This window comes from Neoarius graeffei, chromosome 7, assembly GCF_027579695.1.
Source record: "Neoarius graeffei isolate fNeoGra1 chromosome 7, fNeoGra1.pri, whole genome shotgun sequence".
Classification (NCBI taxonomy): domain Eukaryota; kingdom Metazoa; phylum Chordata; class Actinopteri; order Siluriformes; family Ariidae; genus Neoarius; species Neoarius graeffei.
In genome coordinates this window covers 43,500,812-43,526,965 of record NC_083575.1, presented here as the reverse complement: position 1 = coordinate 43,526,965, position 26,154 = coordinate 43,500,812, and the positions used below count along the sequence as shown (strand labels likewise).

The 26,154-nt window shown below is 41.5% G+C and overlaps 1 protein-coding gene across 6 annotated transcripts in view; it reads right to left on the bottom strand.

Moving 5' to 3' along the window:
* The window catches only part of slc4a11 (solute carrier family 4 member 11), a 97,250-nt gene that overhangs the window by 46,498 nt on the left and 24,598 nt on the right, over window positions 1–26,154 (bottom strand). For 3 of the 6 annotated variants that reach the window (XM_060925715.1, XM_060925716.1, XM_060925717.1), the window contains exon 2: window positions 1,432–1,482. In XM_060925715.1, coding sequence (XP_060781698.1) covers window positions 1,432–1,482 — 51 coding nt within the window. Of the gene's footprint in view, window positions 1–1,431; window positions 1,483–12,208; window positions 12,383–13,643; window positions 13,946–26,154 lie in introns of those variants that run through there. The other 3 variants (XM_060925719.1, XM_060925720.1, XM_060925718.1) reach the window with 3 other exon arrangements.

Sequence of the window (26,154 nt, the reverse complement as noted above, 5' to 3'; positions counted from 1 at the left end):
TCCACTCATTGTATACGGCTTATAGCCAACTTGGTGCTATGCACCTCGTCAGCTATCAGCTCACGTACAACTCGATTTCATGGAATAACTTAAATATATTTAACTGTCGGAGTTAAATAGAAAAGGAGGTGGGGGGGCACGACAGACCCCATTATGATGCAGGTTATGAGAGACCGAGTATAACTAATATTAGCCATATCCATCACACTAGAAAAATCTGTTCTACAGTACCAGTCAAAAGTTTGGACACCCCCACTCATTCATAGGCTTTTCTGTACTTGGGCTATTTTCAACACTGTAGAACAGTGAAGTCATTAAAACTATGAAAAACACATAGAACATATATGGAATTATGTAGTTTAAAAAAACCTTAATAACCAAAACGTGTTTCACATTTTAGATTCTTCAAAGTAGCCAGAATTTACCTTGACGCTTTGCACACTACTGGCATATTTAAAAAAAAAAAAAAGATACATTATCTACCATCAGATACTTTTATTCCATATTTTGTTGCTTTTTTTGTGGTTTTGTTTTTGAGTAGAGTTTTTATTTTGTCCACAGTTGGTTCAATAACACACACTGCCATTTTCTTCTTTAGGGTTTTTGGCAGTTTGGCACCAGTTTGGAACAGGAGATTTTTTATTTATTTATTTGGGGGGGGTGGGGGTGGGGGGGTGCACTATTCTTTTAGCTGTTTCTTTTAAATACTTGATAAAGTGATGTCTTACTTGATGCGCTCTGCCATTTTGTTTTTCTCTACTCACGGTATATGAACTGATTTCCTAGTAGTAGAGTAGCCAATCAGAGCACACGATTGCTCATATCCAGTGAATGTGGATAGAAGAAAAATCGATATTTTGGGCCAATATTCGTTTCCCATAAACCAGATGTTTCTAATTTGAAAATGTACAAGGATTCAATTCTTATTCACCACTTTACATTAAATGAACAATGTTTGTTAGAATATATAAATAAAGTACTTTTAAAAAACTGTGCAAAAATACTGACAACAGTAGTCATATCAAGGTGAGTGAGTGAAATTATATGACAGATTGCGCTGTGCTTTTTGCCAGCTGCGTTGTTCAATCTCGACATGTTCTTACCTTCCTTCTCACTGTGAAAGCAAATGCAGGTGCTGCTTCATTCCTGCGTTTCTCACAAGCACCAAAAAAAAGCATGTTTGATTGGATTTGTTTGACACATGGTCCACATTTCTACCAATCCAATAACACTGGGTGTGACACTGGGCCAGACTATAGAAGTGTGGGCTTTTTATTGTGGTTGCATCAGATATTTGCATACGCTTAAAAAAAAAAAAACCTCCGCCTTTGCTGGCAAGGAAACAAGTTCAAGCGGCGAGTCCAATAATCAGAAAAAATGATTATCAGCCTAGCTGATATTCGGATCAACCTCTAACACACACATACTCACCCATTTCCTGATAGAAATATCCGTTCTTGGCCATGACCGAGGAAGGAGCCTCTGTAATTCAAAAATAAAGACATAAATCACACATGCCTCTATAACAAAAATGAAACAAACATTAATATGTGATACCTAAGGAACCTTATGCAGCCCTTTTTTTTTCACATGAAATTTACAGTACTTAAAAACAAGACTTTATCCTATTATTGTTACACAAAAGTATAAATATGCATACCGTAGATGCAGTAACATCATTCTATTTCTAATTTTTTGGAAAATAACAGTTCTACAATTCTATTGTACACAAGAGTGCTGTTGCACTGAATATCAGCCTGGCTGTGATTCAACGAGTATCACGAGTAGTCACAGCTGTGCTGATATTCAGTACAGCTGCCTGATTGTGAGCGAGATATTGCTTTTATATAACAGTTTATAAACAAGAAATTCATATTGTGTATCCGTCAAGGAACACAGATGCTGGATAACACAGACTGACTTATGGCCCGCAGTATGTAGAGTTGCAGTTTCAGTGTAATGAACCATTACTAGAATGGAATTTTAAAGTCAAATAAGCAGTGTGATAACAGTAAAACCTTCCGGTCTTCATCTCATCTCATTATCTCTAGCTGCTTTATCCTTCTACAGGGTCGCAGGCAAGCTGGAGCCTATCCCAGCTGACTACGGGCGAAAGGCGGGGTCCACCCTGGACAAGTCGCCAGGTCATCACAGGGCTGACACATAGACACAGACAACCATTCACACTCACATTCACACCTACGGTCAATTTAGAGTCACCAGTTAACCTAACCTGCATGTCTTTGGACTGTGGGGGAAACCGGAGCACCCGGAGGAAACCCACACGGACACGGGGAGAACATGCAAACTCCACACAGAAAGGCCCTTGCCGGCCCCGGGGCTCGAACCCAGGACCTTCTTGCTGTGAGGCGACAGCGCTAACCACTACACCACCGTGCCGCCCCCTTCCGGTCTTATTTTACAAAATATCAGAAATCTTAGAATGCTGCTTTTCCGGTCAAATCAGTGGACGAAAACTAACCACTGTATAATTCAGAATAATGATCCACCTTACAATTATAAAGCATTCAATATTTAAAAAGCCTCAGAACTTCACAGTAAAACTATACATTTAAAAAAAAAAATTAAATTAAAAAAATTAAAAACCCACCCACCTCTGTAGCATTTAGTTAATTTTTTAAAATTGTTTTTCACAGCTTCAAAAGCCCTATTGTATTTGACCCTTATACAGCATAACTAGTATGATTTGTGGCTGGAGGCCAGACATCCTGCTGAATGCAGGGTTCCCGCTGGCACTCGTCACGCTCGTCATTGACGAACATAATCCATCAGTGACGAAGAGAAAATTACTAGCAGTCATCAGTGACAAATGTATTTTTCATCTTTATCATAAGTCATCTTTTCTAGAAATCCCTTTCTAGAAAAGCCAGAGTGTAAACAATGAGCACATGCTTGTGACCAATAAAAATCGACTATACATAACGAACAAATGAGTACCAAGCTTTTGACAAATCGCAGTGCGTTTTAAATTGGCCTGGCGTGGTGGTGTAATTATCTCTGCATGAACCAAACAATGGCACAGTCTAAGCTTATAAAGATTTTTTTGGGCGGTCTTCAAGCACTGAGGATGATTTAAGGACCAAAACAGCCACAGGGAAGGCACACTCAGAGCCCCGACCGTTCCCCGAACCCATGGGACAAGGCTGGTAATAAAGGGATCGGTTTTAAAATAAATAAATAAATAAATGCAAGCGACTGAAGGGAGCTATGTTTTGGGGGGCTGGCGTGTTGAGTTCCTGTGGCTAACATGATGAAAAACGCTGGGTCATTCTCTGTTCGGTTTGTAAGTCGACGGAAAAATCGGATTCCTTCACTGTTGGTTGTTCCAAGACTCTTCTTGACGCTGTTCAATTGTAAATCAAGTTTTCTGTTGAAGTGAAAGGGTAAGGGGAGTCCTAATATCTCTTTTGAATAATTCCATGCTAAAAATAACCTTAAGTAAGCGCAAACTAAAGAGGTTTATTTTAGCTTGATGGTGCACAGGGCACCCAAAATCAAGTCTCTCTTATTAGAGGCTGGAGTGGAGTCCAAATTTTATATGTAATGGAGAGGCCTATACAAACATTTGAATTGTGCCAGTTTGGTTGGTATAAACCTGTATTAAGTCCACTTTGATAAGTCGGTAACTAAGAAAAAAAAATAGACCAAGTGAAGAAAAGAAAAAGTGAAGAATACTTTGACTTGATTTTTCATATTTTTCAGAACCCAAGGAGAACACTGAATGACAAATTAGAAGTTTACATCACTGCATGTGAGCACCCAAACACTTCTATACACACCTTGTTATACACACCTGAAGCTGGAGGAATGCTCATGCTCACTCGTGCGCGCGCACACACACACACGTACATGCATAGAGAAACCCCACACATTTTTCCACACCTGTGCCCTACATTCATTTGGTGCTGCTTAAGGGGATGTTTAGGAGGTGAAGTCAGCCGTGACTGAGGTTTCTCTCCCTCCAGTTTCTAACTCCCTAATTGTCAGGCATGTCTTTTTCCAGCTCCTTCTGCCCCTCTCCATCTAAACAGAAACACACGTTTCCTGAAACATGCTTACCAAGCCTCAACACACACCCTGCTATAAAACTATGTATCAAAAACACTTATGGGCAAACACAAATTACCTTGTCATTTTCTAGTACAGCGGTTCTGCTGCCACTCAGTGTTAAGTGCCTCTCTCACAGGCGCAATGCCAGTGTCAGTTGGAAAGGCAAAGTCGATAAAACCATCATGTACATGGTCCAAATCCCCCAGAGGTCCAGCATGGACTTGAACCAGCAACTCCTGATGGTTAACAGCAAACCTCCATCAGGATCATGATGCCGGTGGAAGGCCACCTTTTGGCAGTGCAACCACAAATGCCTTTAAATGACAGTCTTGCAGCCACACACACGAAATTTAATAAATAAATAACTGATGTTATGGTCTCCATATGTAAATTTCGACCAAATATTGCGTTTCAACTGAGTGATATTCCAATTCAATTCAGAAGCGTTAACAGAAATCCTGCTCTTTCTCACAGAAACTGTTGTAAACATCACATCTTGTCTCGTTTCATCAGCTCTTGCCAAATATCATCCTTATTACCACTCCAAAAGACAAATACTCTTAACTGTTCCAAGTCATTAAAATACATATGCACACACACCTGACAGGACACTTGTCTATTCATCACTTCTAAAGTCACTAAAACTCCAGCACTAAAACCAAATAATCAAAAACAAACATCAGGTTCTGCCATGAAATAATTTCCCTCAGTGGCATCATCCACACACTGTTTGCCATGTCAGGGTAAAGGCATTATGACTCGTATTTGTGACACTGCAGACTGCGGCTGGGTACAGCTAATGAACAACGTCCATCAATCCATCAATGTTTTATTTCCTAAACCCATCATATATACACCATTAGGAGGAAGGATCAAAACAGAAAACAAATGATGCAAGTGCTCTTTAAAAAGACATTCAGACAGACATTCTTAAGTGAAGTCTGGAAAGGGTTTTAAGTCTGAATTAATTTGGTTGAAAGTACACCTTTAAAACAATAAAATTACAAGTCATATTATCCTAAGATCATCATGTAATCTTGAATTCAGTCTCGCATTTACAAGTGTTTGACCTGTTCAGTGAATATCCATTTCTTGCTAGATTTTGTAACCTTTATCACCCAAAAAGGCCAGAGAAAATGTAAACATAGTCCCATGAGCTGAGGATCACTTTGAGTGGCAGTTATGGTGGAGAGAAACCTGCTCATAGGTCAGACTAGAAGGTCACATCCTCACAGGAGAACGAGTGGACAACCCTGAGTCAAGGCACACATACAAATGACACATGCACATTAACTTTTTTGTACAGGTGCAAGTGCAACTTGGTTTAAAGGACACTGGTGTACTGATGATTTGGTTTGATTTTTTCATGTTCAGATCCAGCTGCTTTTTCTGGGGTCAGAAATGTGTTTAAAAACAGGTGTTAATGTGGTTGGAGTAGCGAAACGGGGGTGGGTGGGGGGGTGACAATCAAAATCTGCAGGTGCAGTGGGATTTTTCAATCGGATGCACTGAATAACTGTATCTGCAAAATATGTAGAGCTGCAATGTAGTCCAAATAATAAAAATACTGTTGATTACGTATGGCAAAACATGCTGAAAATAATGCAAATTGAGGGAGTGACGCAGCAGAACTCAACCATGCTGTGGTATGGAAAACAATCAACGGGTTTTTATGTTTGACTAGTCGACTTAACAAAACAGATGTGTCATTACATAATTCTTTAGTGAAGTTGCTGCACACAGTAGCATTGCTTTAACTCTTGCATCACGCAGTTTTGCTACACTGTGCAAAACTGATCAGGCCCAGCTCAGACTATTTAAAAAACAGGTTGACAGATTTCACTTGCAAAAGGCTTCTTGCTTAGATAACCAGAAGGCAAACTGAGCCGTCAGACTAAACACAGAAAAGAAAAAAAAGTTTGTCGTTTCACACAGAGCTCATGTAAGCACAAGTGATAGAAAAATACAGCTATGCTCTCTCCCTCACACACATACAGTTTTGAATAATTGAGAGAGGAGTGAAAAAGAGCAAAACCTAAAACTGATGGTTTCATGCTAAACAGTAAAACACATGCTACAATGCAGCATCTAGTATGCTCTCATACCTTTACAAGCAGCACACAAATGAGATTTGGTGAGCGAAACCATTATAGTATCATTACATCGAGGGGCTTGAAACGTATGTTTTAAATGTATGCTTTGAGGGCGTGGCAGAGCATCAGCTGTGAACGGTAAGGGAGTCAGGTTGAACTAGCAGGTAACGTGTGAGGAGTTACACCTGTGTCCAATTAGTGGCCGTCTATTAACGTGCGTCTCTGTGCGTCTTTCAGATAGCCAATAATGACGGCGAGCTGAGCCACGAGGCACTCTGTGCACAAGAGAGATTCATAGTCACTTAAAAGTGACAGTGTAGGAAAACATTAAAACGCACCATGAACTGTCAAGCCTGCATCTCAGTTTCTCATTACCCCAACTCAAACTTGTCACACTGGTGCCGAAACCCTAGTCTGGTTAACACCAGACCATATCACAAGTGAAATATGGTCTGGAATCCGCCTATTGAATTTCTCGTAGGGGAGGTGTGGTTTACGATTGTCAACGGCCGTTTATTGGACGTTGCGAATGTCTATCATTTGGCGTATACGTAGCCCATGGCCAATCATGGCAGTTGTACCCGGTGACGTAGTTAGAGCGACGAAGAGGCGAAGAAGAGAAGGAAAGAGAAAGAGAAGGCAAAACAAAAATAGGAAAACAATGGCACCGAACGATTACTGCCGTTTGTGCAAGACAAAGCTTGATCGAAAGTTTGGTTCGTATCGCTCGCCGCCATGTTAAATGTGATCCGTAAACAGTCCCAAATAAACTACAAGCTTCCGTTTGTCGAGTAGTACGCGTCACCGTCTTTCCACCCCTCCCCACTCTCTGATTGGCTCCCTAACTCAGGCGAGCCTTTAGACCATAGTTTCCATGCTGTCTTTTCAGATCGGAACGATTGTGCAAAGCAGCATAGGATTTCCCAGGCTACCGAAACCCGGGAGTGAGGAACAAATGCTATCATGGAGTCCTTGCCATTCAAGGAACAGAACTGCGCCCTCGCCACCGCCGGTACTACCTGTAAGACACCCCTTCACCCTCTGTTCTGATCATGCCCTGCTCCAGTGGCTCCACCACATGAAAGATGCCAACGTGCGACTCACTTGTTGGTATCTAGCTTTTCAGCCCTTCAAACTTGGTGGTCCACAGGCCAGGGGCACAGATGGTGGTAGCAGATTACCGGACAGCTCCCTGGCTTGAGTAAGGCGGTGTGTGCGCGCGCGCGCGCGTGGGGGAGGGGGGGGTCCCAATGAGGGTGTGGTCAAGCGTCAGCTGTAAACAGCAAGGAGTCAGGTCAAACCATTAGGTAAATGTGAGGAGTTACACCTGTGTCTAATTACTGGCTGTCTATTAATGATTAACGTGTCTCTGTGCATTTTTCAGATAGCCAGTAACGAGAGCGCACGCTGAGCCACCCAGAGCCATGTTTGTATGCAAGTGCATGAGATTTTTTTAGTCACTGAAAAGTTAAGGGGGTAGGAAACACCACACTGAACTGTCAAGCCTGTCTCACAGTTACTCATTGCCCCAACTCCAAGCTGTCAAAATGCTTTATTTTTTTTGTTTTGTTTCTTTTGACCATTTGTGAACTGAAAAACGTCATGTTTTGTGGGTGTGACCTTTTTTGCTGCATAATCACCATTCATACCTATACAACCAGTGTGTTTATGATTAAATTACTAAAGCACAAGATTGTTGACATGCCCCAGACACACTCAGGGTTTGAGCGGGGTCCACCCACCAGAGTCTCACAAAATCCTGCGGAAAACACGGAGGCATATTTTGTTCAAAGCTTCCATGTACGACACACAGATGAAGCTAATGTTCATGATGGATTTCGAAGGGATCATTAACAGTGAATTTGCAGAGGTTTTGCTGCACAAAGAGCTATCAGAGTAGCAGTCATATGCTTTCAAAATGCAGTGGCCTGTACGTAAACAAAGAATTTGATTCTGCTGGCCTCTTTAATTCGCTGGTTCGATTGCGTTATTTCTATAGTAACAGCTTATACACAGGGACATGCCACATAATCTAAGAAATAGATAAATGTATTTTAAATAATAGAGATTTAAAAACATGCTCTTGTTTAACAAGCTAAAATGTACAATCATTGATATGATTTTTTTAATTATAAATCAGGAGGTATTTATTTAATATTTATGGAAGGAGTCTCAGTTGTAAGTGCTTTATAAAAACAGTTAAAGTTTCCCATTTCAAAAGACAGCCAGCTTGTCTTTTGAAATGTTCCAAAACATTAAATCCAACTATGAACCTCTAAAATGCAGTTGGGGCAATGGTTTATGGCAGGGGTCACCAAACTTTTTTTCTCTGGGGGCCACATTGTCGTTCCTGATTGTGATGGGGGGCCGGGGTCGGGTCAGCTATACAACAATTGTATGACCCAGACAAATATGACCACCAGCAGGCCTCATTGTGTAGTAGAGATTACTAGCCTGGCACAGCCATCCACACTACTATATCCCCACTACTATATCAACACTTGATTCCTGGCACATATTTATCTTTACTAGTGGTTTGCAAAAGTAGTAATCAAGTCTTCACACTTTGTTTTAATTTGAAATACCACAGATATTCCATTTATTTATTTTCTAGTAAAAAACATCAAAGCTGTCAAGGTAAGAAACATCTGCCTAGTTGAGGTGATTGACACTGGCAAAGGTGAGTGGAAAATTATAAATTGTAGGTAGGCCTGTTGATATTATTAATGATATTAATAATTGTGTGCAGCACTTAATAAAAGGTCAAATAAATAGGCCTATAAAATAAATACATTTAAAAAAAAAAAAGTGAAATAATAATATGAGCAATAGATCACAGCAGTTGTGCTGTGTCCTGCACGTCATTGCTCTCATCCATGGCCAAAGCAAAAAACTTGAATTCTGACGCTTTCTCATTCAGCTGGGCATACACGTTGTCCCCCAAATCTTTGGTTCGCCTGGTCATAGTAGGTGCGGAGAGACTCACCGCGTTGAGCGCATCCTTCTTGTTGGGACACACCTCCTCGGCCACAGCAAGCATGCATACTTTAACAAAGTCCCCATCAGTAAACGGCTTTCCATGGGTAGCTAGTAGGTGAGCTACCTTATAGCTAGCTCGGACAGCAGCCTGGTTGATCTGGGTTTGGCGAAGGAATACATTCTGTTGTGCAGCCAGTCCGCATTTCATCCTCCGAATCCTGTCTTCTCTTGTTTGCCCTCGCAAACTAACATACTCTTTGTGGCGGGTTTTGTAGTGACGACGCAGATTATATTCTTTAAAAACCGACACACTTTCTTTACATACAAGACAAACTGCACGGTCCTTACACTGAACAAAAAAAATAAATCGGTGGTCCACTGTTCTTTAAAAACTCTGCACTCTGTCAACTTTTTGCTTACTGCTAGCCATTTTGCTGTCCTGAACACTGACAGTTCTCTGCGCATGCGCTGCCTGTCACTGCTTGATCGCAAGCATATGATGAAAATTCGGAAAATATGAATAGTTCATTTTATAACTAAATATCAATTTTAATTGATAAAATCAACAAAATACAAGATGCAGACATGTTATTATTCGCCAAAAAGCAATTTAAAAAAATAGGCCAGGACCACTTTTGGGGATTGCCTCATAGGGCCGGTTCAAGTGGTGGGGGGCAGAGGGGCTGGGGGGCCGGTCAAAGGGGGGTGGCGGGCCGGAGTCGGCCCGTGGGCCGGAGTTTGATGACCCCTGGTTTATGGTGTAGCGGCACTCTGGCACCCCCAGTGTGCATTAATTTCCTATGCATGGTCTGCAATGTGTTCCTTATTTTTCTAATTCCTTAGTTGTAAAATCTGTTCCTTAGTTATGTAAAATTGCTTACTGTTATTGCAACAGGGAATAACTATTAGATTAGACCTAGAGGAAAATTTAGTTACAAAAAGTTACTACGAGTTGTATGAGTAACAAAACATTACATGTTTAGACAGTCTGTGTACATTTCCTTTCAGAAACAGAAAGGAGAAAATGAAAATGGAATGGTGTTTTGATTTTCTATCATTCATTTTTAGACTTTGAAAAACAAGTCATATTTCATTTTCCTGCCCAGAAACAGCATATATAAAAATTTAAAAAGGACTTTTCTGTTTTCCAAAGGATAAAACAAAAATTAGCCTCCCCCCCCCCCCCATTTTCTGAAACCAGAAGCCTGTCCATATGCACATGTCCCATAATACAATGGCCCTTTTCCACTACCCTTTTTCAGCTCACTTCAGCCCGACACGGCTCGCGTTTCGACTACCAAAAACCAGCACGACTCAGCTCGCTTCAGCCCTGCTTAGCCCCTAAAACTCGCACCGTTTTGGAGTGGGGCTGAAGCGAGCCAAGCCGTGCCGAGTGAGTCTGGGGGCGTGAGCAGACACTCCCCTGTGCACTGATTGGTGAGGAGGAGTGTCCTCACATGCCCACACACGCCCCGCGAGCGCGCTGGGATCTGTAAACACCGCAAACCCGGAAGAAGAATAATTACAAATTACGAGAATTTCTGAAGCCTTATGCGCCTCGCCTCATCTATACGCTCTTGCCAGTATCTGTCCGCGTTGTCGGTGACAACAAGCCACAGCACCAAGACCAGCAACACTAACGACTCCATGTCCTCCATGTTTATTGTTTACTATCTGGGTCGTGAGACTACCGCTTAAAAGCTCACTGAATCAGTGACATATAGAGCATCGTGGACGAGTTCGCGGAGCGCAAGGCTCGTCGTATGCCCTTCAAATAATGCGTGCAGTAGGCTATTGATGTTTTATTATGAGCCATGTACAGTATGTCGCCTAATGTTTTTTTGTTTCTGAGTTACATGTTCGTTTGAAGGACTAATGTACAAAATAACATAGTTGCACCCCGTAGTGTTGAAATTGGTAAACACAGTGCATTCAGTGAGGTTTGCACCGCCCTCCTTTTATTTCTGACTCTTCCTGTCACCACTCTGAGCGCTCATTCGTATGCCCTTCAAATAATGCGCGCAGTAGGCTATTGATGTTTTATTATGAGCCATGTACAGTATCCTAATGTTTTTTGTTTCTGAGTTACATGTTCGTTTGAAGGACTTGATGTACTAAATAACATAGTTGCACCCGGTAGTGTTGAAATTGGTAAACACAGTGCATTCAGTGAGGTTTGCACTGCCCTCCTTTTATTTCTGACTCTTCCTGTCACCGTTGCAACCTCTGAGCGCTCATTCGTATGCCCTTCAAATAATGTGCGCAGTATAGGCTATTGATGTTTTATTATGAGCCATGTACAGTATCCTAATGTTTTTTTGTTTCTGAGTTACATGTTCGTTTGAAGGACTTGATGTACTAAATAACATAGTTGCACCCGGTAGTGTTGAAATTGGTAAACACAGTGCATTCAGTGAGGTTTGCACTGCCCTCCTTTTATTTCTGACTCTTCCTGTCACCGTTGCAACCTCTGAGCGCTCATTCGTATGCCCTTCAAATAATGTGCGCAGTATAGGCTATTGATGTTTTATTATGAGCCATGTACAGTATCCTAATGTTTTTTTGTTTCTGAGTTACATGTTCGTTTGAAGGACTTGATGTACTAAATAACATAGTTGCACCCGGTAGTGTTGAAATTGGTAAACACCGCAGTTGCGGACATTTTGTAGCCTAAAATGATGTTATGATAAGCTTTAATAAAGGGCCCGGTCATTTGCCCCGCCCCCGGCCCAGCTCTGACTTGTTCCGCCACTGTCACTGATGTCACTGTTTGCGCTGCTTAACGACATCACGTGACGTCCACCCACTTTCGCTAACTCCACCCAATGTGTCCACCCACTTCCAGCCAGCACGGTTCAGCGCGGTTGTAGTCGAAATGCAACTCCAACAGCCCCGCTCAGCTCGACTCAGCACGGCACGGCTCAGCCGCGTCTGTAGTGGAAAAGCGGCACAAGTAGCCCAGGGAGGAATTAACTGCCTGTTCACTAGTGATTACTTTGAATATACTATATAACAGGAGCTGTAACAGCTGCATTAATTAGAATAACTTTATAAGCAAGTTTCACCTGAAATATGCAACCAAGTCTTTCTGCACTCACGTCCTCCTCCCTGAGTGACACTCTTCTGTTGTTTCAGAAAATGATGTACTGCTCTATGCTTTTTCAGTTGCCAGTCCAGCCAGCCAGCCACGTGTTTGCATTATAAGAACACTGACACTTGTGCACATGGGCTGAAGACATCTTCCGGTTTCAGTAGAAGGGGGGGGGGGAACAAAAAAAAAAAAAAAAAAACACAAAACCTGTCAATTTTCTGTTTTCTTATGATTTTATTTTACATTTTACTAAGGAGAAAAATCTTTAAAAATCAGGTCCTTTTAAAAATTTGCATATACAATGGCTAAACGGGGAGAACGAAATAAAAAAAATTGCATTTTTAAAAAAAATTCATTTTTGGACTTTGAAATGAAAATCGAAGCAATTCATTTTTCATTTTCTAATTTGTGTTTCGGAAATAAAAATAGAATGACTAAAAATGTACAGGGACCTAAGACGAACCTCACTCATTTTATTATTATTATTTTTTTTTTGTAGCCATAAACATACGCTGTGTGTGGCAGTCTGGGAAAACCTGTCAAATGTCACCATGTTGGAATTTTGGCAAAACGGCCAAAAACCACATTTCAGGTTTTGATTAAAATTATTTTTTTTTATTAAAAAAAAAAATTCCATACCTTGATATCTTTTGCTTTCATGAAACTATATTTTCGCAGAATGATTTAGAAAGGTTTTATTAATGTTCAAAACGTGTGTATGTTTTCTTCAAACATTACATTCAAAAAATAAAAAATAAAAATCACAAGCCAGTATAACAAATACAGCTATAAAAACAGCTGTTGACTAAGTTTTTACAGTTATGATTTTATAGTTGTAATGTAGTAATATTAATTTATTATTGTGTTTATTACATATTAAATAAAAATCAATGGACAATCCATGCACTTGTGTCTTTCAGTGGAATTGTAATGGAATCTTCAAATGCAGTTTTCTCCCTTATTTTTATTTTTGGTGGTAATAAGACTTGAAACTTTACTTGCAATTGAGAAAAATAAAGGTCAGTCATTTTCAGAACTGTATATAGTAAGGTTAAAACATATATATCAAATAACTCATTTTTGTTCATAATGTTACCACCATGGCCACACAGATCAGTGCTATGATCCTGCATAGTATTTTTATGCTTTTTTTTTTTTTAACAAAAATAGAGGAAAACAATTGCATTCAAATCAACGAGAATCCTTAGCATTCAATGGCAAAAGGAATTCTTCACCTTTATAAAACCTGTACATTCAGCCTGACCTAGATTTGGAGAAACAGGAACACGAATAGCTCCTGTCGATCTTTCGGTGTACCAGCTATTTCTCGTTCAAAAGGAGTGGCAGCGATGAAATGCGATCTGTATGCGGTACAGGCTATGCCGTTATATGCTGCTGTTCCAACTCACCCGTAGCCCCTGCAGCCTTACCTCAGGCCTTGCGAGTACTCCGCTTACTCCACCTAAAATGACCTTTCGCTGGCAAGTGTGCTGCTGCCTAATGCTCTGTGCATCACGTATTCATCTCTCAAACTCTCGATCCAAATACTTCAGGTAATGAGTGTTATTCCGATGCCAGGCTGCAAGAAGTAGGCACAACTAGTAACTGATGGAGGAAGTGGTACTGTGGCAGCTTTCGCATTAAATCACCCGGCAGCGATAAACAAGACTGTAGCCATCACGCTTCCTAATCTGAGATTACTGTACAGCAAACGGGCTGCAAGGCTTACATCTCACTGTACTACACGAAACACAATGCACACACCAGAGCACGACTTGTATTACTGGGGATCACACGAGACAAAGGCTAAGCTCATACTCAGACATACATATGATTCACATATAGCATAGAGCTGAACACACAATTATAATTAATCATTATTTTACTGAGGATATTTATAATTCAATCAGACACAGATAAGCTACTCCTGTCTCTTTTCTGTTCCAGATTTTTCAAAGTATTGTTTAATCACATACACTGTAAACAGCACAGACACTCCATGATCAAAGCCAGATCAGGAGACAGAGACTCTGGCTGCATTGTAAATTCTACTCAAGTCAAATCCAATGCAAAAGCATTTCTTTCATAGTAAAGGAAAGTGTATCTGGATGGACAGAAAATTTTTTTTTTTGGGAGGGGTTAAATCCCTTTTGGACTAAATGGTGTACTTTGTTTTCACAGGCTCTGTGGGCAGGTATGGTAGGGATGCCTTTCGTGCTGCATTACTCACACAGGACGAGCTCTTTTCACAAACAGGAAGTGAGAACTCACGAAGCATTTCTTTTTGTGTGCACGCATGTGCGCGTGCTTCTAGATGCCAAACCGACATGCTCTTATGTCTTTGTATATGTGGTCTATTCTGATAAGCCTGATTCTTGCATATGGAACACTTTCATTAGTTCTTCAGATAGACATGAGAATGGAGTTGATGCTTGACTTCAAAAAGCTCACAGTCTTTAGATTACACACAATCATTTCAACATGAAAAACAAGAGAAACAGAAAAGGGCACAATGGGGGAGAACCCAAGAGGGACTTGGTTAAAACCAGTCCTCCCATCATTGAGCAATAGTCATATGTGTGGTTTGCATGCTTCTAAACCACAAGGCCATTTGCATATCATTTGATGCTGTTTCCTCCTGCAGGCCTAGCTGAAATGAGAAGCACCAAATGCAAAATATCTCTGCCTAATAATCTCTCGCAGCGTCTCTGACAGTACTGAACATACGAGATGAACACAGGAGGGCCAGGCGTGTGCAGAACCACACACACACACACACACACACACACACTCCCTTTGTGTTTGACAATAATAATGAAAATTTACAGCTCCAGTCTTAACATTCACAAATGAGAAACAAAAGACAAAAGAGAATGAGAAAATGACAGGGCTAAGGGCAGAATGCACAGCTGGAGTTATGTACAAGCATTTCTGCACTTAACAGTTTTCAGTCCAAGATTAGCATCCCCCCCCCCACTCATTAGAGATGTTATGCAGGTTCGATGCAGCTAAGACATCACAGCTGCTCGGAGAATAAAGGCATGCTAGACTACACAGTGTGCACAAATAACTACTGCAGCACAGTTGTTGTATAAATAACCATTAGAACTGCATTATGAACTAGTCTTCCACATGAACAAAAACAGAGGATGGATTTCATACCATAAAAACAGTGTACTACACATGTACAGAAAACTCCCCATGGTCCACAACAATCTTTTGTACAAGGGGTTTTATCTTGTTTTTTGCAATTCCCATCTACGGCCTTGATAATCCCCACCCACCAACTTAACCACACACAAACCCAACCTGCCCCCCACCCCCAACTACCAACTGGAGAGGGTGGGGCAAACATGTGCTTCCTCTGAAGCCAACTTCCACATCCTTTTTAAAACTGCTGCATCACAGGGCAGCATAACACACTGAGGAAAGGGCCATCTGCTCTCATTTGCATACCAGGGTGCACTCTTGTGGTCATCTCTTATGTACTCTCCTCTTTAGCTCACCATATAGGTTTACAATGTGGTTTAGGTCTGGGGACTGTGAGCACCATGTCAAAAACTTGATTCTGAGGTCACTGAACCATGTTTGTATGGATTTGGATGCATGCTTTAGATCAATGTCCTGGTAGAACATCCATTACAACCCAGTTGTGACATCTTGGCAGAGGCAGCCAGATTTTGATTTCTGGGCATTGTGGACTGCAAGTACATGTATCCTAACACGGTTCACAGGACCTTCATAGGCCCATATCACAGATCCTCCACCATACTTAAGGTTCTGAATGCAAAGTTGAATTCTGGGCAAAAATGTTCCATTGCTGTTGGAGTTTTGAGACGTTGTGCTGCTGCACACACCATGTATCCTGTGCATCACTGTTTTGCTGAGATAAAATGCTTCCCACGTTTTACGATTCCAGAGATCGCTGAAGCAAGTGAGCAACAATATCACATGACCACCATGAGGTGCGTTTAACCTACTTTTAACCAAAACAAGTCGGCTTGGGCAAACATAGCGGACTCTGCTCTCCCACCAGCTAAAAGATAATAGGAAAGAAAAGGAAAGCCTGCCTAGTGAGTGCAACGGCAAGAGAAAGCAAAGTTAGAGGACTTGTCATTTTTCTGGACAGATAACTCAATCATTCTAGCTAGTGCTTAGCTATCGTTGCCTTAGAATGCATGGGCTTGACTCCACGGTAGCGAGTATGGCGTTATATACCTAATGTTTTGATCTTACAGAGAAAGAAGCAATAAACAGAAAAGATATATTCGTCTTTTGTTTCTATTTGCGAATGTCAACCACAAATTACAGACCTATGACTCAATACTCTCCAAGATCGATGCAGAGTCATGATGTTTTCTGTGCATCACCATCTTGGTGTGACACAGTTCCATACTTATGCTAATTGGTTAAAGCTCCTCACATTTGGCCATTTCCACAGGGCCATACTGTTTACCTGAAGAGGTAGGATATTCGGTCCCAAAACGGAGGAAAGCGACCCTCAGCACATCAAAATGATTACATCTCGGCCGCATGATATTGTTCTTGCGGGACAAAGGAAAATGCCATATACACACACAAAAAAAAAAATTATATATTTCAGATGACTTTGCAGACAGCATCTTTAACAGTATGGATTAGGTTCTTTTCTGTAAAAACATCCTTTATTTTACAACCCCAATTCCAAAAAAGTTGGGACAGTACAAATTGTAAATAAAAACGGAATGCAATGATGTGGAAGTTTCAAAATTCCATATTTTATTCAGAATAGAACATAGATGACATATCAAATGTTTAAAGGAACAGTCCACCATACTTCCATAATGAAATATGCTCTTATCTGAATTGAGACGAGCTGCTCCATACCTCTCCGAGCTTTGCGCGACCTCCCAGTCAGTCAGACGCAGTCAGACGCGCTGTCACTCCTGTTAGCAATGTAGCTAGGCTCAGTATGGCCAATGGTATTTTTTGGGGCTGTAGTTAGATGCGACCAAACTCTTCCACGTTTTTCCTGTTTACATAGGTTTATATGACCAGTGACATGAAACAAGTTCAGTTACACAAATTGAAACGTAGCGATTTTCTATGCTATGGAAAGTCTGCACTATAATGACAGGCGTACTAACACCTTCTGCGCGCTTCGGCAGCGCATTGATACGGAGCTCAGATATCAATGCACTGCCGAAGCGCGCAGAAGGTGTTAGTACGCCTGTCATTATAGTGCGGATTTTCCATAGCATAGAAAATCGCTACGTTTCAATTTGTGTAACTGAACTTGTTTCATGTCACTGGTCATATAAACCTATGTAAACAGGAAAAACGTGGAAGAGTTTGGTCGCATCTAACTACAGCCCCAAAAAATACCATTGGCCATACTGAGCCTAGCTACATTGCTAACAGGAGTGACAGCGCGTCTGACTGCGTCTGACTGACTGGGAGGTCACGCAAAGCTCGGAGAGGTATGGAGCAGCTCGTCTCAATTCAGATAAGAGCATATTTCATTATGGAAGTACGGTGGACTGTTCCTTTAAACTGAGAAAATGTATCATTTAAAGAGAAAAATTAGGTGATTTTAAATTTCATGACAACACCACATCTCAAAAAAAAGTTGGGACAAGGCCATGTTTACCACTGTGAGACATCCCCTTTTCTCTTTACAACAGTCTGTAAACGTCTGGGGACTGAGGAGACAAGTTGCTCAAGTTTAGGGATAGGAATGTTAACCCATTCTTGTCTAATGTAGGATTCTAGTTGCTCAACTGTCTTGGGTCTTTTTTGTCGTATCTTCTGTTTTATGATGCGCCAAATGTTTTCTATGGGTGAAAGATCTGGACTGTAGGCTGGCCAGTTCAGTACCCGGACCCTTCTTCTACGCAGCCATGATGCTGAAATTGATGCAGTATGTGGTTTGGCATGGTCATGTTGGAAAATGCAAGGTCTCCCCTGAAAGAGACATTGTCTGGACGGGAGCATGTGTTGCTCTAGAACAGGGGTGTCAAACCTGATCCATAAAAGGCCGTGTGGCTGCAGGTTTTCATTCCAGCCATGCAGCAGCACCCTGATTTGGCTCATTCAATCAACTGACACACACACCCTTTAATCAAGGGTGGGTGTGGCTGCAAGTATTTGACTGTGTGAAGACAGTTCAGTTGATTGAATGAGCCAAGTCAGGTGTGCTGCTGCATGGCTGGAATGAAAACCTGCAGCCACAAGGCCCTTTATGGATCAGGTTTGACACCCCTGCTCTAGAACCTGGATATACCTTTCAGCATTGATTGTGTCTTTCCAGATGTGTAAGCTGCCCATGCCACACGCACTAATGCAACCCCATACCATCAGAGATGCAGGCTTCTGAACTGAGCGCCGATAACAACCTGGGTCATCCTTCTCCTCTTTAGTCCGAATGACACGGCGTCCCTTATTTCCATAAAGAACTTCAAACTTTGATCCGTCTGACCACAGAACAGTTTTCCACTTTGCCACAGTCCATTTTAAATGAGCCTTGGCCCAGAGAAGACGTCTGCGCTTCTGGATCATGTTTAGATACAGGTTATTCTTTGAACTATAGAGTTTTAGCTGGCAACGGCAGATGGCACGGTGAATTGTGTTCACAGATCATGTTCTCTGGAAATATTCCTGAGCCCATTTTGTGATTTCCAATACAGAAACACGCCTGTATGTGATGCAGTGCCGTCTAAGGGCCCGAAGATCACGGGCACCCAGTATGGTTTTCCGGCCTTGACCCTTACTCACAGAGATTCTTCCAGATTCTCTGAATCTTTTGATGATATTATGCACTGTAGATGATGATATGTTCAAATTCTTTGCAATTTTACACTGTTGAACTCCTTTCTGATATTGCTCCACTATTTGTCGGTGCAGAATTAGGGGGATTGGTGACCCTCTTCCCATCTTTACTTCTGAGAGCTGCTGCCACTTCAAGATGCTCTTTTTATACCCAGTCATGTTAATGACCTATTGCCAATTGACCTAATGAGTTGCAATTTGGTCCTCCAGCTGTTCCTTTTTTGTACCTTTAACTTTTCCAGCCTCTTATTGCCCCTGTCCCAAGTTTTTTTTAGATGTGTTGCTGTCATGAAATTTCAAATGAGCCAATATTTGGCATGAAATTTCAAAATGTCTCACTTTCGACATTTGATATGTTGTCTATGTTCTATTGTGAATACAATATCAGTTTTTGAGATTTGTAAATTATTGCATTCCGTTTTTATTTACAATTTGTACTTTGTCCCAACTTTTTTGGAATCGGGGTTGTATACACCAAAGCCCATGTTGAATGCGTGTTGCCTAGAAGTTCTATTTTTCGTCTCATCTGATCATAGAATCCAGTTCCAGTCTAAGGAACTTCAATTTGTGGTTAGGTGAAAGAGGTCTTTCTTCTGGAACACCATCCAAACAGTTTGTTGACATGGAGGTAGCGTCTAATTGTACATTTGGGAGATTTGATGAAGCCAAAAATGTTACCATCTTCTACAAATTGCCCCCTTGCAGCAGTTTTTGCCTCATTAACTACCCTCTTTTTTGCTTCTTTTTGTGTGTGTGGGGGGGGGGGGGGCGCTCAAAAAAAAAACAAACCACTACTTGCATCCTCTTCCAGGCAGGTTCATTATGGCTCTTGATGTGTTCAACTTAATTAAGAGTGACTATGATCATTTCAGGCATGCAGCTATTTTTATACTCATTTATAAAGGTCAGCACACTCATGTATGTATTATCCCATATAAGCTTCTCCATGTTGAATGAAGGAACTTTTTCTAAGTTAATTAACCACAAAGTCTAACTCTTAGAACCTGACTGATGCCAACTGCGTCCAAATTCACATCCCTTCTTCTCGGTTGAACTGCTCAGAGTAAGAAACGGCACGACTTAACCTTTCCAATGATGCTAGTTGTTTGTCTATGCGACTAAGGATTAGCGAGAAAAAAATATTTTGAATTTACATCAAATTTAATCATAGTTACAATCTGCATACAGCTCCGTGTCCACCTCCACACCAAATACCCTTGTTTGAATTATTCATGAACTCTTCACTGCATATATATGAAACATATCACAAGAAAGAGCGGAACCAGAGCTTTCTAATGATGCTAGTCACATTTGTACAGACCAAAGTAAATCATATTATGAATATTGGTCAAAGTTCTGCAAAGTAATACCTACTAATTTCTTTTCACACTCCAGTTTCTCGGTTGAGTAAGTCGAAGTCCCAATTGCTTCACAACATCCCACATATAATAAACAGCAGAGCTACCCTTTCTGATAGCATGTGTCGTTTCTCTGCATGATAAAACATTGCTGAGTAATCCGGTTTTGAAACCACAGCAAATAAACTAATGATCTTTTTTCCATTAGCATACATGTCAACCTATACGGAATGTCTGTATTTTATACGGATTTGATTCAGTAAACGTAGTATACGGGCGTATAAATAAAAGTTATACAGATTCTTTAAAAAAACGTCAATATTTATTTAGAGCTATAATAAATTCCCACGATGATAAACGTACTGTACAGCACAGCCAGCCAGTAAAGAGTCTTATGAAATCGCGCGTTATCTTGTGGTAGCGAGACTTTGTTCCACTTTTGATCATGCGCACACCGCATTGCGAGAATCCCGCCAACCGTGAAGTTATAGACATATAAACATAGACACCACCTTCTGCGTAGGATCATACGTCATCCATATTGGATGTGGCAAAGTAGAGATTCTTCAACCGTCTCCGGTATAGCGTCTAGACAGTAGCCGAGAATAAAGATGCCTCATTCATGTGCTGCATTTAACTGTACCAACAGGTTTACCGTCCAAACGAGATCACATGGGATTACCTTTCACAGGTGAGACTGGAAAAATACTTTGTATTCATTCTGAAGGTTTATTGTTATTAATATTGAATAAAAAGTAACTAGGATACGTCATTGTTAATTATCATTCAAATTTTAGGTAAATTATTTTAATTTGCATCTTATACGGATTTTATAAGGGAAATACGGATTTTGGAGGTTGGTTATACAGGTTTGATTGACCAAAGGTTGACATGTATGCATTAGCACATATTTTTGCAAATTGCTAAGGTCACAGAGTATCCCACCATCATGGTTCTTATATTGCCAGATTCCATACATGTGTATCTCCCCTACATAACTAAGCAGAAATTTCTACTGCCAGTATTTTTCCTTGATATAAAAAGGTGAATATAATAATAAATGTGTAAGTAGTATCATAAAGATGATCTGGATAGCCTAGACTGTCCTTGGGGGGGACCCAACAACAATGGCTAGCCCTTATAATAACCAAGATAAGAATTTAAAAGTAAAGGCAATTAAATTACCCTGAAAATAGTTTAGGGTTAAAATTTTTAACCTTTTTACCAATCTTTACCAAGGGTGCCAATAATTCTGGAGGTAACTGTAACTATTTGACTTGCTAGCTATTATTTTGGCCATACAATCCTTGAATCTTGGTTGGGTGGTTAAAGGTCCCATGGCATGAAATTTTCACTTTCTGAGGTTTAACGTTAAAATGAGTTCCTCTGACCTTCTTAAGTCACCCCAGTGGCTAGAAATTTCATAATGTGTAAACCAAACTATGCCCAACATTTGAGAATGGCGCGTCAAAATGGCGCATTGATAGGCTCTTCCCTTTACTACGTCAGCAAGGGAGATGATCCCCATGCCCCCCCTCTGGATTCCCACCCACTGTATGGATTGCCCGCCCAGTTGTAGTGAGGAGACCATAGAGGACACAACAACATGGCATCACCTAAGCGAGCGAAACATGGAAATTGCGCTGTACATGGATGTGACAACACAGAAAAGAGTCTGTTTTTACTGCCGACGGGAGAGCCCCTGAAGACGCAGTGGCTTAATTTTATTTACTTCAATAATACGCCGTCGAGTCTACCTAAGACGGTGCATGTTTGTCGGAAGCATTTTCCTGAGGAATGTTTCCACAACTTGGGACAGTACAGGGCAGGTTTTGCACATCAACCGTCACTGAAGCCTGGGTCTGTACCAAGCATCCCTGCGCATCAGCAACAAACACCGAACAAGTAAGTGTATAACTGTTAAGTCGTTTTGCCGTGTTTTAAAATCGGTGTGTTTGCAATGGCTACATTAGCTCTGCAGCTAACCGCTTCCTGCAGTTAGCCAGGTACTCTGCGCTACCTCTGTTATAATAGCCAATCAAAATAGTTTTTACAAAGACACCCACATTCTTTTTTTTAAGTCACTCGTTCATTTTATTTGTTTAGGGGTGTTCACACGACAACTTTTACTCCGGTGTAGCACCGGGGCTGCCCCGGTAGAGCGTTCACACGGTACAAAGTTATACCGGTGTAGCCCCTGAAAGCTGCTTAAACCGGTGCAAATCTAACCCTGCTCGGGAGGTGGTTTAAGAAATTTACTCCGGAGTAAATGCTAGTTTGCGGGGCAGCACCGATATAAAATGGGACGTCTGAACGCTACAGGGGTAGACTCGCTACGCGTGAGGAGAGCTGATTACATACGGGCATTGCATAATTTGCATCCTGGTATTTTGCGCTTCCAAAATGGCGAATATCAACAACAACAGAACTGCGTGTCTTCCAGTGTTGCCAGATTGGGTAGTTTTAAGTGCTTTTTGGCAGATTTGAACATATTTTGGGATGGAAAACATCAGCAATATCTGGCAACACTGGTGTCTTCATCCACGTTGTTTTCCCGGCGCTTGGTGATGCCATGACAACTGGGAAAAGGAAGTACATTTTCACGCATGCGCATATTTAATTTCCGCATTATTACTATCGCAAATGATAGTAATAATGATAGGAAATGATAGTAATAAAGGGAAATGATATCAAAACTTTATTACTATCAAAGGAAATGATAGTAATAAAGTTTTTGCTACTATTGCACGGTCACAGAAACTGCCGTGTGACCGCAAGTGGGGCTGCACCGGTGCTAACACGCTTCCCTCTAGTAAGCAGGGTTGTGACGTGTGAACGCTGCGCAGAATTTACACTGGTGTAAGATATATCGCTACAAAATACATCGGTGCAGCATCGATGCAAATATGTGCCGTGTGAACACCCTATTTGTTTAGTAAAAACCCAAACATTTGTTGAATTTATTTTATTTCCTCGCATCGCACCTTAATGACATCAGCGCGCGGTATTTTTTCCTGATTCTGGGCCGAGGTGTCGTGAGTGGCAGAGCAACTCCATCGCTGCGATCCATTGAAAGTCAGCCCTAGATCCAATCTTTTGTCAGGAGCCGAGGTCGCGCAGGCGGCCCTCCAGCGGCACCGGCCGCCCGTGGAGGCAGCGGTTCTCCCAGGGGCGAGTTGGGGGGAGGAAACGGCAAAGTCCCCACTCCTCCATGGTAAAACTGCTCAGTTTTACCATGGGCCTCAGGCTGAAAAAAACCCGACAAAGTCCCAGTTTTACCATGGGCTCAAGTTGTACCATTTTTTTTTTTTTTTTTTTTTTTAAGACAGGGCGGACGGACCACGGCATTCGCCCACCTGGCCGTGCCCGACGAGGAGCGCTCTCGGCCGGCTTGGGAGGCAGACGGCAGCCCCTCCCCCCCCGTGGCATGCCCCCACCCTCTACCCTTCCCCGCCTCCATGCTTCTCATTAGCAAAACGACGCACTGGTAAAAGGGCTGAAATGGGGCTTTCTTCCAGGAGGCTATATCTACGTTCCGAGGGTTCATTTCGACAAAGGCTGCGGATATAACATCCGGAAGCCTCCACGATCCCGTTTAAAGCATCAACAAACCACCATGCCATGGGTCCTTTAAGTGTTCTAGTTTTCCAAAGCTCTTTTACTTTAAGCCTTTTCTGGAAGAGAAACGCTCTATTACAGTGTCAGACAGATTCATTAAAGCTCATAGGCAACAGTTTTCAATTTATGCACATTTGAAACTTTATATGTTAAAAAAACCCTCTGTAACTTTCTTCTGAGTTGAGATCAGGTGACTGACTTGGCCATTCAAGAATATTCCACTTCTTTGCTTTAATAAACTCCTGGGTTGCTTTGGCTTTATGTTCTAGGTCATTGTCCATCTGTATTATGAAACGCCGACCAATCAGTTTGGCTGCATTTGGCTGGATTTGAGCACACAGTACGTCTCTGAATACCTCAGAATTCATCCGGCTGCTTCTGTCCTGTGTCACATCAATAAACACTAGTGACCCAGTGCCACTAGCAGCCATGCACGCCCAAGCCATCACACTGCCTCTGCCGTGTTTTACAGATGATGTGGTATGCTTTGGATCATGAGCTGTACCACGCCTTCGCCATACTTCTTTCCATCATTCTGGTAGAGGTTGATCTTGGTTTCATCTGTCCAAAGAATGTTCTTCCAAAACTGTGCTGGCTTGTTTAGATGTTTTTTAGCAAAGTCCAATCTAGCCTTTTTATTCTTGAGGCTTATGAGTGGCTTGCACCGTGCAGTGAACCCTCTGTATTTACATTCATGCAGTCTTCTCTTTATGGTAGATTTGGATATTGATACACCGACCTCCTGGAGAGTGTTGTTCACTTGGTTGGCTGTTGTGAAGGGGTTTCTCTTCACCATGGAAATTATTCTGTGATCATCCACCACTGTTGACTTCTGTTGGTGTCCAAGTCTTTTTGCATTGATGAGTTCACCAGTGCTTTCTTTCTTTCTCAGGATGTACCAAACTGTAGATTTGCCACTCCTAATATTGTATCAATTTCTCGGATGGGTTTTTTCTGTTTTCACAGCTTAAGGATGGCTTGTTTCACCTGCATGGAGAGCTCCTTTGACCACATGTTTTCTTCTCAGCAAAATCTTCCAAATGCAAGCACCACACCTCAAATCAACTCCAGGCCTTTTATCTGCTTAATTGGGAATGACATAACGAAGGAATTGCCCACACCTGCCCATGAAATAGCCTTTGAGTCAACTGTCCAATTACTTTTGGCCCCTTTAAAAACAGGGTGGCACATGTTAAGGAGCTGAAACTCCTAAACCCTTGATCCAATTTTAATGTGGATACCCTCAAATGAAAGCTAAAAGTCTGGACTTTATGTCCATGTCCATTATATAACTATAACTTGAATATGTTTCAGTAAACAGATTAAAAAAAAATTTTTTTTTAAAGTGTGTCAGTGTCCAAATATATATGGACCTAACTGTATATCCACTAGGGAGGGCGGTTTAATTATTCTTCAAAAGGGCTCTTATTTAGTACTACGATGAAAGTAAGAATTTATCATAACTACCAGGATAAATCGTTTGGGCGCGAGTCTTGTTGAGGTCCGGGGTCACCGCGATCAGAGTCGGCCGAGTCGCTGTCCGATTCCGAGGCTGCACGGTCAAGCCAGTGAGCTACATTCACCGATTGCTTCGCAACGGCCATAGGTTCATAGATCTATGGTTTCACCTCTCGATATTTAATTTGGAGAGTTCCTACTTCAAAATCGCTCTCGCTTTCAGACATTTTACACAACCTCTCATGACCAAAGTCCATACACGTGTGCTCGGTTCGCAAGTAAACACAGAACTGCTCCCAGTCTGTTTGCCTTGAATGACGTCACGATGACGGTCCCCTGGAGGTAAAAGTGCGCATAAGTGAGATGTAAACAAACCTTCGGAACTTAAACAAACCAGTATATTTTAACCATTTTATTCAATTTTAGGGTACAAAGACACCAGGAAGATTTAATTTGCTTTTTGGGTCATTCTTCTAGAAAATAAAGTTGATATTCTACATTCCACCTCTGACCCTTGCCTATGACCTTAAAGGTCAAACAAACCAAAAAGCCATTTAGGGTACCAGAGGGAACCATTTTCTAAGCGAGCTTATGCCTGAATTGTCATACTGTAGGGCTTTTCAAGAAGTCTGGATTTAAGGATGTGCTGCATATATGCAGTGATTTGCCAATGATGTAC